Genomic DNA, 14689 nt, shown 5'->3' on the forward strand with positions numbered 1-14689 from the left:
ACCATTGGTCACAGATCTCCAGTCAGAAAAACCAACCCTCCACAATTACTCTCTGTCTTCTATTACCAAGCCAACTCACGTTGGATGCCAAGTGACTTAATCTTCTGGACCAGCCTACCGTGAGAGACTTTGTCAAATGCTAAAGCTCATGTGGACTGCATCCAGTGCACTACCTTCATCAGTTATAACAGATTTTTGACTCTCTTTTAAAAATAAATCAATGCACAATTCTTAAAAGAAAAACAAAATATACAGATTGACAACATATGATATTATATGTTTGTTCTTCAAACATAAATATTCCAAGAGTCTTTTTTCCAATGTATCCAGCAGTTTCTTAGAACTTGCTCCTTTCTTTGTAACACAATCAGATCACAGGCTGCTACTGTCCACTCATTTCAGTTTAGAAATATCTTCTTTTTACAGCATTTGCTTTAAAACTGCAATATCAGTCTTCACACTTTCTCCATATGCACATTTCATTGAGTACATTATGCCAGTTTGACTTATTATCAATCCAGCACTCAATTGGCATCACGACTGAATCCCTTTATAGAATTTCTTGCCATATTTCTGCTAAAAACAACACCATCTCTACTGCCTCACTGAGAGCAAGACTTTCTGTCAATTGTTAATGCTCTTCTGATCTTTTTAGCTTTCCAAACTAAAAGCCAACATTTACCTCTATTGCCCCAAAATAAAATTTATGATTCCTCTGAACTTAAGATCTGAGATTTGCATAACAATATGCTTCAAGATGGCAGCAGATTAGGGTGCTCTGCTCTGCTCACCAATTCCTTTTCTTCCTCTTTTCTGTCATGTTCCCCCCCTCCCCCAACTTTTAATTTCTTAAACTACCCCAAGTGGAGGGAATGGAGAATGGAAGTGAGTCCAAGTCCAGCCAGGCGTGGGCGACGAATTGGAGACTATACCAGAGGCAAGTCCCAGCAGTAAATTGCAGCCGGAGCCCAGAGTGGGAGGCAGTCTGAGTTCAAGCTGGCCTGGAAGCAAGTCTAAGTTGAGTCCTGGAGGCAAGTCCAGGCTAGAGGCCAGCACATAGCAGGCAGAGACTCTGTGATAAGGACTATAATTTAAGTACTTTATAAAGATACTTTTTATTCTTATTCTGGACTATAATTCGAGTACTTTTTGAAACTTTGTAATCCTATGCTAGATCTTTGGTTTTAGTCTTTCAATTCTGTAACAAACACTTAAATTATCTGTACCAAAGTACCCTGTACCTAAGATGGCGCAGAGAGGTGACATTACTAACTTTTCACTGCACTCATTCAAGTGCACGAAACAATAAAAGCTATTCTATTCTATTTCATTCTAACAAACTTCACTAATAAGTAAGTTTCTTACCCCTGGCATCTCCTTTTATTTCACCTGAATACTAAGTTCCACCTTGGACTTGTTCACTACTGTACTCAATTCCAAGAATCTAGACTGCACATGGCCTTGTTTAGGTACCCAAGCCCAACTCACCTGTCCAGTTAGACTTTGCAATGTCTTCAGTTCAGTTTTCACATTACCTCCATTCAGTTTTGGAAGCACTGCATCTTTTTGTGAGGCCTCACTTTGACATTTTCCAAATAAGACTGCTGATCCAAAGTGACACTTGATCCATTCTGCCTGATTCCAATCCAATGTACTTAAAACCCCCAAATATCTGACTTACAATTTTGAATTTTGCTTTTGACCTATTTATGAATCTTCAAGTTCACTGCTACCACCCACGAGAAATCATTTAGGTGCATCATAATGATGACTGAAAGCTGCACATCAAAGGTGCCAGCAAAACATGGCAGGATTTGCTTTTAACTGAGGACAATCTAATTTTAATCAGATAGACTTTAATGAGAAACCATAGAGGGATCTTTAAGGTCATAGTACATATTTATTTAAGTCCCAGAACGTCCCCTCCTACACTTGGTGTCTCTTTTGCAGGGTAAAGAAATATTTCCCTCTTGACCTTGCCTCTCTGCACAGCTGAAAACTTAATATCAATTGAACTGCACTCCCAAGCATTTGTTATTAACAAAACTTTGAACATTTTCAAGATTGCTTTTTCTGCCATGACAGTCATAGAGATGTACAGCATGGAAACAGATCCTTCGGTCCAACCCATCCATGCCGACCAGATATCCCAACTCTATCTAGACCCACCTGCCAGCACCCGGCCCATATCCCTCCAAACCCTTCCTATTCATATACCCATCCAAATACCTCTTAAATGTTGCAATTGTACCAGCCTCCACCACTTCCTCTGGCAGCTCATTCCATACACGTACCACCCTCTTTGTGAAAAAGTTGCCCTTTAAGTCTCTTTTATATCTTTCCCCTCTCACCCTAAACCCATGCCCTCTAGTTCTAGACTCCCTGTCCCCAGGGAAAAGACTTTGCCTATTTACCCTGTCCATGCCCCTCATAATTTTATAAACCTCTATAAGGTCACCCCTCAGGCTCCGACGCTCCTGGGAAAACAGCCCCACCCTGTTCAGCCTCTCCCTGTAGCTCAAATCCTCCAACCCTGGCAACATCCTTGTAAATCTTTTCTGAACCCTTTCAAGTTTCACAGCATCCTTCTGATAGGAAGGAGACCAGAATTGCATGCACTATTCCAACAGTGGCCTAACCAATGTCCTGTACAGCTGCAACATGACCTACTCAATACTCTGACGAATAAAGGAAAGTATACCAAACGCCTTCTTCACTATCCTATCTATCTGCGACTGCACTTTCTAGGAGCAATGAACCTGCACTCCAAGGTCTCTTTGTTCAGCAACACTCCCGAGGACCTTACCATTAAGTGTATAAGTCCTGCTAAGATTTACTTTCCCAAAATGCAGCACCTCGCATTTATCTGAATTAAACTCCATCTGCCACTTCTCAGCTCACTGGCCCATCTGGTTAAGATCCTGTTGAAATCTGAGGTAACTCCCTTCACTGTCCACTATATCTCCAATTTTGGTGTCATCTGCAAACTTACTAACTGTACCTCTTATGCTCCCATCCAAATAATTTATGTAAATTACAAAATGTAGAGGGCCCAGCACTGATCACAGGCCTCCAGTCTGAAAAACAACCCTCCACCACCACCCTCTGTCTTCTACCTTTGAGCCAGTTCTGTATCCAAATGGCTAGTTCTCCCTGTATTCCATGAGATCTAACCTTGTTAATCAGTCTCCCATGGGGAACCCTTGTCGAACGCCTTACTGAAGTCCATATAGATCACATCTACTACTCTGCCCTCATCAATCCTCTTTGTTACTTCTTCAAAAAAACTCAATCAAGTTTGTGAGACATGATTTCCCATGCATAAAGTCAGGTTGACTCTCCCTAATCAGTTCTTGCCTTTCCAAATACATGTACGTCCTGTCCCTCAGGATTCCATCCAAAAACCTGCCCACCACAGAGGTCAGGCTCACTGGTCTATAATTCCCTAGCTTGTCCTTACCACCCTTCTTAAACAGTGGCACGACATTTGTCAACCTCCAGTCTTACGGCACCTCACCTGTGACTATCGATGATACAAATATCTCAGCAAGAGGCCCAGCAATCACTTCTCTAGCTTCCCACAGAGTTCTTGGGTATACCTGATCAGGTCCTGAGGATTTATCCACCTTCACCCGTTTCAAGACATCCAGCACTTCCTCCTCTGTAATCTGGACATTTTGCAAGATGTCACCATCTGTTTCCCTACAGTCTATATCTTCCATATCCTTTTCCACAGTAAATACTGATGCAAAATACTCATTTAGTATCTCCCCCATTTTCTGCGGCTCCACACAAAGGCCACCTTGCTGATCTTTGAGGGGCCCTATTCTATCCCTAGTTACCCTTTTGTCCTTCATCTATTTGTAAAAACCCTTTGGATTCTCCTTAATTCTATTTGCCAAAGCTATCTCATGTCCCCTTTTTGCCCTCCTGATTTCCCTCTTAAGTATACTCCTACTTCCTTTATCCGCTTCTAAGGATTCACTCGATCGATTCTGTCGACACCTTACATATGCTTCCTTCTTTTTCTTAACCAAACCCCCATTTCTTTCAGCATTCGCTATAGCCTTTCCTTTCACCCTAACAGGAATATACTTTCTCTGGATTCTCGTTATCTCATTTCTGAAGGCTTCCCATTTTCCAGTCATTCCTTTACCTGCGAACATCTGCCCCCAATCAGCTTTCGAATGTTCTTGCCTAATACCGTAATCATTGGCCTTTCTCCAATTTAGAACTTCAACTTTTAGGTTGATGAAACTACCGGTGATAAACATCTGGCAAGATGGTGGCAGAGTAAGATGTTTCACCTGGATTTGTTCTGCTCTGCCTGTCCTTCTTTGCCTTTTTTTTAGCGGCATGTAGAGAAGCAGTCGCTGAGTAGTGTGAGGGGAAACTCGACTCCTGGTGTGACGCGAAGGGAAACGAGTCCCAATGCAGCTTAAGAGGAAACCAGAGTCCCAGAGCAGCGCGAGGGGAAGCGAGACCCAGAGGAGCACAAGAAGTAACTCAAATCCCACAGTGGCGTGAGGGGAAATGGGTCCCAGTGCAGCGCGAGGGGAAGGGAGTCCCGGTGCCGTGTGAAGGGAAGCGAATCCTGGAGCAGTGCGAGGGGAAGTGAGTGTGGGTGCAGTCCAAGGGGAAGCAAGTCCCAGAGCAGTGTGAGGGGGAGTGAGTCCTGTTGCAGCGTAACTTACCTTGGTGCAGCTGGGTGCCAGTGCGAAGCAGGCTTGGAACAGAGCGGCACAATTGTTGGAGTGGGACCTGGCGAATGCAGTCAAACCATGTGCTGAGCTGCTGCTATTTGAAATTCCTTACTGCACTGTAATGTCTTCCCTTTAACTATGTTATAGCTATCTTATTTCTAACTTATTCTTTAGATCCTGTAAATAATTCTACTATTTTTCATTTTATTTCTCTTTTGTATCTAAGATTTGTACCTAGCTACTTCTACATAATATGGCGCCATTAAAGGCAGCCATTTTTTAAAAATTCACTCTACTCCTGTACTTCTGTACTGGAGTTACACATGGCAATAAAGGATATTCTATTCCAAGTAATAATATATTTGTTGTCCTTTTTTTAATTCATTCATGGGATGTGGGCATTGCTGACAGCAGCATTTTTATTCCCCATCATTAGTTGCCCTTGAGAAAGTGGTGGTGAGCTTCCTGCTTGAACCACTGCTGTTGACATGTTGTGGCTTTACCCTTGATGCCATTGTGGAGGGAATTCAAGGTTTTTTGACCCATTGACAGTGAAGAAATGGTAATATTTTCCAACTCATGATGGTGAGAAGCTTGGAGGGGAACTTGAAAGTAGTGGTGTTCCCATGTATCTGCTGTCCTTGTCTGTCTAGACGGAAGCAGTTGTTTGATTTGGAAGGTGCTGTCTAAGGAATTTTGATGGATTTCTGCAGTTTATCTTGTTGATAGAACACACTGCTGCTCCTGAGCATCAGTGGTGGAGGCAGTGGATGTTTGTGGTTGTGCTGTCAATCAAGTGGTTGCTTTGTCCTGGATAGTGTCAAGCTGCACCATCTAGGCAGGTGGGAAGTATTCCGTCACACCCCTGACTTATGCCTTATAGATAATAGACAGAGAGTCAGGAGGTGAGTTACCCGCTGCAGTATTCCTAGTCTCTGATCTGCTCTTGTAGCCATTGTATTAATGTGGTGAGTCCAGTTGAATTTCTGGTCAATGGTAATCTCAAGGATGTTGATAGTGGAGGATCTTGTGATGGTCATTGTGGATGGTCATTGCCTGCATTTGTGTAGCACAACTATTACTTGCCACTTGTTAGCCCAAGCTGGATATTGTCCAGATCTTGTTGCATTTAAATTTGGACTGCTTTGGTATCTGAGGAGTTGCTAATGGTGTTATTGTGTAACATCAGTGAGTTGCCCCACATTGGACATTATATGTGGGGAAGATCATTGATGAAGTAGCTGAAGACGGTTGGGCCAAGGACTCTGAGGAACTCCTGCAGAGATGCCCTGGAGTTGAGATGACTGACCATCAACAACCACAACGATCTTCCTATGTGGTGGGTATGATTTCAACCAGTGGAAAGTTTGCCCCCTGATACTCATTGATTCCAGTTTTTCCTGATGCTCCACTCAGTCAAATGCAGCCTTGATGTCAAGGGCTGGCACTCTCACCTCACCTTTGGAATTCAGCTCTTTTGTCCATGTTTGAACCAAGGCTGTAATGAGGTCAGGAGCTGAGACGCCCTGGCAGAATCCATACGAGGCTTCAATGAGCAGGTTATTGCTGAGCAGGTGCTGTTTGATAGCATTGTTGATGATACCTTCATCACTTTACTGGTGACCAAGAGTGGACTGGTGGGATAGTAATTAGCTGGGTTGGATTTGTCCTGCTTTTTTTCTCTACAGGACATGTCTGCAATTTTCACGTTATCAGGAAGTGTACCCAAATGGTGTGGTTCTTATGCTGTACGATAATTATTTTTCTATCTTGAACCAATAATCTTTCTCAACCTTCTCCATTTTTTAAGGCTGGAGAACTAATTGTGGCCCCTTCCCAAGCTACAGGCTGATCATTTATTTCTGATGAAGCTTTAAGATTCTTCTATGAGCTTAACTTACTCCCCATCCCACATTCCTGCATTGTTGACTGAAATGTTTAACCTATTAGAGATAAAGGGGCTAATTGTCTATGTAATTTTAACATAATTTTATGTTTTCTAAGTTTGTACCCTTCCCTTTAATTTTTTTAGTGCAAAGCATTTGTTCCATTAAAGAAAGTGTCCCAGTTTGTAAATTGCAAATTCAGATTTTCCAAATACAACAGTGTTGCCATTTTCCGTATTGAGCTTCAAGTTATTTGATGACATTGGTATCTCACAGGACTTGACATCTGATTAAAATAATAGATTCCAGCTATTTTACAAAGAATGAAGTAACCTTTTCAAAGATTTGAATTCATTATCATTCCCAAATCTGAAAATGGTGGGACTCTCAAATTCCTAACTTTGACCCATTCCTTATTACTCAGAGTCAAAGTAACATTGTAACAGACTATTCGGTACAGTGTAGTCAAGCATTCACTGCTTAACACTGCACAATTGAAAGATTCTGCCACCAACACATGCGTCAATGTGCAGAAATGTCTTTTGACCAATACATCGTGCAGAGAAAAAACAATGTTGAAAGAAGAATCATATTCAATGTTAACTCTGTTTTCCTCTCCATAAATGCTGCCAGACCTTCAGAGTATTTCAAGCACATTTTGTTGATTAGTTGTTTGTCTGCAAAATAATATTGTGTGATTCATATATTACATTTGAAATTTTTATTTTATTTATATTTTTTCTTTTTTTTTAGCGGGACGTCTGACCCCCTGTTCTTTTTTTTCAGAATCCCGGACACTCCTGTTCATTTTTTTTTTCTATTTTTTATTTATCCCCACACTACCATCTAACTGCGGTGGTGCTTATTTTTTCCCCAGCACCCATGGTGTGTATGTGTGCAGGTTGAGACACAGTCAGAGACACAAAGTGCACGAATCTTTATTCAATTTCCACCACCAGGAAGATAGGAAAACACCCGAGTGGCCAGTGACAAGCAGTGCCCTTCACAAAAGGCAATGCTGTGTGATCAAACAGTGAAGGGGAGGGCAGGGATTAAATCAAAATAGAGTTGGAGGGGGAAATAATGCACTCCACTCCCTGCGGCACTCACCTCTCCCTGAACAACTCCAGGGTGTTGGTGGAGACCGCGTGCTCCTTCTCCAAGGACACCTGGGCTCTAACGTAACCGCGGAAGAGGGGCAGGCAGTCGGCCCTAACGACCCCCTACACAGCCCGCTGCCTGGACCTGTTTATGGCCAGTTTGGCCAGGCCCAGGAGCAGACCCACGAGGAGGTCTTCAGACCTGCCCTCCCTCCTCCATACCGGGTACCCGAAGCTCAGGAGCGTGGGACTGAAGTGCAACCAAACGCAGAGGAGGAGGTTTTTAAGAAAATCAAAAAGGGAGTGCAAACGCCCACACCCAATATATACATGGTCCACGGACTCCACAGCGCCACAGAACAAGCAGTTGGGCTGGGAGTCCGTGAACCACCGCAACCTGCGGTTGCAGGGGACCGCTGCGTGCAGCACCCTTTTATTTTATTTATATTAGCAGTATGGCTAAACAGGTATTGGCCAGTATTTACTGCCCATCTCTAATTGCCCTTGAGAAGGTGGAAGTGAGCTACTTTCTGCAGAATAGGAGAACTGTGTTACTTGCCTCCTTCCTCATCCTTTTCCATGGTCACCAAATCAGTGGTGGCAAAACCTGCGTCCTCCATATCACCTACTAAATATCTCCTGATCAAACCAACTAGTATTTTATATTCACATATTCAATGAATATAGATACAGAAGAATGTAAAGGATAGTCAGTAGATGAACTGTAGCATGGGCATAGTTTTGTGGACCTATTGAGTTTGTGTGGAGTCCCGGTAATCTTAGAGTTGGCATAATTGAATTCATTAATAGGCCAATCTAATTCTGATACTGGATTAGTGGTGCTGGAAGAGCACAGCAGTTCAGGCAGCATCCAACGAGCAGCGAAATCAACGTTTCGGGCAAAAGCCCTTCATCAGCACCACTAATCCAGTATTTGATTTTCAGCATCTGCAGTCATTGTTTTTACCTTGTTTTTACCAATCTAATTCTGATGAAGAGTCACCTCGACTTGCAACGGTAGCTTGCTTTCTCTCCGTGGATGCTGCCTGACTCGCTGTGATCTCCATAATTTTTTTTTCTTTTCAGTGCACATTCCAACATCTGCAGTTATTTGCTCCTACAATATAAATGGTGTCTCGGCTTGCTGTGTTACCGCATATTCGAATATAAGCTAATTTCTCCACTCCCGTGAGTCTGCCTGTTAACCCATCCATCACGAATGTTTCGTTAAATTCTAAAAATTGCAACATAAATTGGGAGTAGCAGTTTTAAGTACAGTGGAACCAAAAAAATACTAACTCCTGGTTGTCACCAGGTGTCAGTGTAAGATTCAACAAGAGCAGCAATTTATTGAAAGTTCAGCCGAAAGGGATATACTGCTGGTTAACGGCGAGTGGGGAAACTCTGAGGCACCAGGCGGGAGTATTATTTGTCTCAAACAATTGGGAGGATCCCCATTGCTAAGGGGAGGACTTAGCGGTACATAAATGCGGATACAGTGTAGGCCAACGGTTAGGCAACAATTTTAAGTGAAAAGCCAGTGTATGTGGGTGTAATGGTGAACCATTGATTTTCCTTGTCTGGTTTTGGTGTTGTCACTGCCTCAGAATGTCAAGATGATTGATGCTTCGCGGCAAAAGTAGTCGCCTGGTGCCAGTTACATGTAATCTCTGTTTGTGTGAGGGTTACACATAACTTGTGGGTGGGAAACAAACAGTGAGTTTTCCTCAGAGCTCCCGATCCCGCCCAATGTGCGCACGCCGCGAACGGAGACTACTTTGTTGGTGAGTTCTTCGGAAGATTGGTGGCAGCTGAGGTCTCCTCATAATCACACTTGGAGCCCTGGGGAAAGGACTTGCACAGACCCTGCCGCTGTCTCACACTGGAAGCAACTTCAAGCAAGTCATGTCAAAACAATAACACTGTCCAGTTTTTATTTTAGTTGGGACAATCTGTATATTCCTTCGGTGTATACCGTGTATGAAATATGACCACGGGGTGGAATCCCGGGGTTTTAATTGTAGGGCTCTCTTTTGGGGGTTTCAGACTGATCAGTCGAGGTGTGGCATATCTCCCGATTCCAGAATCTGCCCTGAGGAACACCTGGAAGTGGAGAAACATCTGCACCTCAATGGTTCACAGTGTGGTAACAGGCATCTGGGCTATCCTGTGGTGAGTGTCAAACTCAGTGTTTCTCAGGTTTGAAACACGTTGATTCGTTGTAAATTTAGATACTGAGCGATGACTTAGGTTTCGTTTTGGAAATGGGTGTTCACGGAAATTATTTTTCTTAAGGGTGTCAGTAGGCTATTGTGTAACTTTTTTGGGGGGGGGGGGCATACGCTAAACCTAATTCCGTCAACAAATACGGTGAATTCTAACTCGTCGACCCTCTTTTCAGCTTTTATCTGCAGCCGCGGATGGCTGAGGATCTGATCGGTACACACTCCCCGGCCTCTCACGGTCTCGTAGCCGTTTCCATAGGTGAGTCCTAACTCACGCCGGGATTCAGGGGTCAAGGATTGGAGCAGGGCTTTCTCTTCTTTAACTGATGTCATTTTAAGATCTTATTGTTACACAACTCCGAGTTACGCAGAAGCAGCGGGCATTTGTCATCACATTATACAATTACCCATGTGATTTAACACGCGGAGATATTAACTGGGAGGGGTTTAAGTGTGTATGCTATTGGTTCTTAAAATGAGGAACATAGGAACACTCTGCCAGTCGAGCCAGTATCGCTATTCAATAATATCTTGGTTGACCTGTAATCTAACTCCATATCCCTGCCTTGGGCCCACATTCCCTTGCTTAGTTTTTTTTTGTCTATCTCACATTTAAATTTAACAATTGAATTAACATCAACTAACATTTTGAGAAGAGTTTCAAACCTCCACCACTCTTTACATGTGGAACATCTTTCCTGAGTGGTCTTATTCTTGGATATGTCCTCTGGTCCTAGAATCTTCTGGAAATAGTTTAGTTTAAATTAGGACTTAATATTAGGAGGTAGGGTGTAAGTTTAAAAAAAGGACCTCAAAGGTGGTAATCTCAGGTTTGTTGTCAGTGCCATGTGCTAGAGTGAGTGAAAATAACAGGATATGCCATCGTGAGGGGGAAAGGGAATAGGCAGACAGTGCAGACCCCCGTGGCCTCAATTATCCGAACGACATGGTAGGAAGTGTTGTGTTCAGATAATCAAATGTTTGGATAGTTGAATGTCGGATAACACTGTTTAGCCAAGCACTGGGGCCTTGTGATCTTGTTCAGATAATTTTGAGGTTCCTCTGTATACTGTTTTGGATGCTGTTGGGGTGGGTGACCTACCAGGGGAGAGCCGTAGTAGCCAGGTTTCTGGCACTGAACCTGGCTCAGAAGGGAAGGGAAAGAATAGGAAAGCAATAGTGAAAGGAGATTCAATCATGAGAGGAACAGACAGGAGATTCTGTGGTTGCGAGCAAGACTCCTGGATGGTATGTTGCCTCCCGGGTGCCAGGGTCAGAGATGTCTTGGATCGAGTCTACAGGATTCTTAATGGGGAGGGAGAGCAGCCAGAAGTCGTGGTACACATCGGTACCAATGACATAGGTAGGGAAAGGGAGTAACATAGAACATTACAGCGCAGTACAGGCCCTTTGGCCTTCAACATTGCGCCAATGTGTGAAACCAATCTGAAGCCCATCTAAACTGTACTATTTCATTAGATATGTTTATCCAATGACCATTTAAATGCCCTTAAATTTGGCATGTCTACTACTGTTGTAGGTAGGGTGCTCCTCACCCTTACTACTCTCTGAGTAAAGAACCTCTGTCTGACATCGGTCCAGCACCTATCACCCCTCAATTTAAAGCTATGTTCCCTCATGCTAGCCTTTACCATCCGAGGATAAAGGCTTTCGCTATCCACCCTATCTAGTAAGGCGTTTGACAAGGGTCCCCATGGGAGACTAGTGAGCAAGGTTAGATCTCATGGAATACAGGGAGAACTAGCCATTTTGATACAGAACTGGCTCAAAGGTAGAAGATGGAGGGTGTTGATGGAGGGTTGTTTTTCAGACTGGAGGCCTATTACCAGTGGAGTGCCACAAGGATCGTTGCTGGGTCCTCTACTTTTCGTCATTTATATAAAAGATTTGGATGTGAGCTGAAAAGGTATAGTTAATAAGTTTTCAGATGACACCAAAATTGGAGGTATAGTGGACAGCGAAGAAAGTTACCTCTGATTATAACGGGATCTTGATCAGATCGGCAAATAGACTGAGAAGTGGCAGATGGAGTTTAATTTAGATAAATGCTGCATTTTGGGAAAGCAAATCTTAGCAGGACTTATACACCTAATGATAAGGTCCTCAGGAGTACTGCTGAACAAAGAGACCTTGGAGTGCAGGTTCATAGCTCCTTGAAAGTGGAGTCGCAGGTAGATAGGATAGTGAAGAAGGCATTTGGTATGCTTTCCTTTATTGGTCAGAGTATTGAGTACTCTGGGAGGTCATGCTGCGGCTGTACAGGACATCAGTTCAGCAAATTTTGGAATATTGCATGCAGTTCTGGCCTCCTTCCTATAAGAAGGATGTTATAAAACTTGAAAGGGTTCAGAAAAGATTTACAAGGATGTTGCCAGGGTTGGAGGATTTGAACGATAGGGAGAGGCTGAACAGGGTGGGGCTGTTTTCCCTGGTGCGTCAGAGGCTGAGGGGTGATCTTAGAGAGGTTTATAAAATCATGAAGGGCATGGATTGGATAAATAGACAAAGTCTTTTCCCTGGGGTGGGTGAGTCCAGAACTAGAGGGCATAGGTTTAGTGTGAGAGGGCAGAGATATATAAAATATACCTAAGGGGCAACTTTTTCAGGCAGAGGGTGGTACGTGTATGGAATGAGCTGCCAGAGGATGTGGTGGAGGCTGGTACAATTTCAACATTGCAACATTTGAGAAGCATTTGGATGGATATATGAATAGGAAGGGTTTGGAGGGATATAGGCCAGGTGCTGGCAGGTGGGACTAGATTGAGTTGGGATATCTGGTCAGCATGGACAGGTTGGATGAAGGGTCTGTTTCCATGCTGTACATCCCTGACTCTATGACTAGTTCAAATAGTTTGGATGGAACAGTTTTTGTCAGGTGTGTCCGGGAAGGGCTCCTGAAACAATATGTAGATAGGCTGATTAGAGGGGAGGCCATATTGGATTTGGTGCTTTGCAACAAACCATGCCAGGTGTCAGATCTCTTGTTGGGAGAGCATTTCGATGATAGTGATCACAATTCCCTGACCTTTACTATACTCATGGAGAAGGATATGAGGAGATGACATGGGGAAGTATTTAATTGGGGGAGGGGGAATTACAATGCAATTAGGCAGGAACTGGGGTGCCTAAACTGGGAACAGATGCTCTCAATGAAATGCAAACAGAAATGTGGAGGTTGTTTAGGAAGCACTTGCTAATAGTGCTGGACAGGTTTGTTCCACTGAGGCAAGGAAAGGATGGTAGGTTGAAAGATCCTTGGGTGATAGGGGATGTGGAACATCTAGTCACGAGGAAGAATGAAGCTTACTTAAGGCTGAGGAGGCAAGGGTCAGACAGGACTTTAGAGGGTTATAAGGTAGCCATGAAGGAACTGAAGAATCGACTTAGGACCTAGAAGGGGGCATGAAAAAGCTTTAGTGGGTAAGATTAAGGAAAACCCTAAGGCGTTCTACACTTATGTGAGGAACAAGAGGATGGCTAGAGGTGAGGGTAAGGCTGAACAGGGATAATGGAGGGAACTTGTGACTGGAGTCGGAGGACTTACGGGCAGTCCGTATTGAATACTTTGCTTCAGTATTCACTACTGAGAGGGCCCTTGACGTTTCTGAGGACAGTATGAAACCGATTGATATGCTGGAACAAGTTGATGTTAGAAGGAAGACGTGCTGAAAATTTTGAAAAACGTAAGGGTTGATAAATCCCCTGGCCAGATAGGCTATACCCGAGGTAAGAGCTTACTGCGTCTTTGACAATGATCTTTGCATCCTCACTGTCCACTGGAATAGTGCCAGATGATTGGTGGGTGGCAAATGTTATTCCCTTCAACAAAGGGATTGGAATAACCCTGGGAATTACAAACGAGTCAGTCTTAAGTCAGTGGTAGGCAAAGTATTGCAGAGGATTCTGAGAGACAGAATTTATGATTACTTGGAAAACTATAGTTTGATTAGGAATAATCAGCGTGGCTTTGTGAGGGGCAGGTCATGCCTCACTAACCTTATTGAAGTCTTTGAGGATGTGACAAAACACAATGAAGGTAGAGCAGTGGATGTGATGTACATGGATTTTAGCTTGGTGTTTGATGTAAGGTTCCCCATGGTAGGCTCATTGAGAAAGTAAGGAGGCATGGGATACAGGGAAATCTGGCTGCCTGGATACAGAATTGGTGGACCCATAGAAAACAGAGGGTGGTGGTAAATGGAAAGATTTCAGCCTGGAGTTCGGTGACCAGCGGTGTTCCACAGGGATCAGTTTTGGGACCTCTGCTCTTTGTGATTTTTGTAAGTGACTTGGATGCGGAAGTGGAAAGATAAGTTTGCTGATGACACAAGATTGGTGGATTTGTGGATAGTGTGGAAGGCAGTTTTCGGTTGCAATAGGACATCGATAGGATGCAGGACTGGGCTAATAAGAGGCAGATGGTGTTCAACCTGGAAAAGTGTGATGTCATTCACTTTGGAAGGTCAGATTTGAAAGATTAAAAGCAAAATTCTTGGCAGTGTGGAGGAACAAGTGCACAAACAATAGACAGAAAGATGAGCAGCAAAAAGTGGAAAGTAGAAATGAAAGGGTGAAAAACAAATTTGACCAAAATAAAGCTAAGATAACGAAGAAGGTTAAAAAAGTTAGACTTTGTTCCTTATTATGTGGAGCATTCATAATAAGGTAGATGAATTAGCAGTGCAAATAGATAGAAACTGTTGTTAGTTGTGATTATAGAGACATGGCTGCAGGATGACCAAGGGATATTCATT

General features: G+C 43.3%; 1 protein-coding gene across 1 annotated transcript in view; it reads left to right on the forward strand.

The window, feature by feature from the left end:
- Positions 1 to 9165: 9165 nt before the first annotated feature.
- The window catches only part of tlcd2 (TLC domain containing 2), a 55674-nt gene continuing 50150 nt past the window's right edge, over positions 9166 to 14689 (forward strand). Inside the window, exons 1-2 of the mRNA XM_072589211.1 lie at positions 9166 to 9861; positions 10091 to 10173. Of these exons, the coding sequence (XP_072445312.1) occupies positions 9677 to 9861; positions 10091 to 10173 (268 nt within the window). The 5' untranslated portion in view covers positions 9166 to 9676. The remainder of the gene's footprint in view (positions 9862 to 10090; positions 10174 to 14689) is intronic.

Source organism: Chiloscyllium punctatum, chromosome 19, assembly GCF_047496795.1.
Source record: "Chiloscyllium punctatum isolate Juve2018m chromosome 19, sChiPun1.3, whole genome shotgun sequence".
In the NCBI taxonomy this organism is placed as follows: domain Eukaryota; kingdom Metazoa; phylum Chordata; class Chondrichthyes; order Orectolobiformes; family Hemiscylliidae; genus Chiloscyllium; species Chiloscyllium punctatum.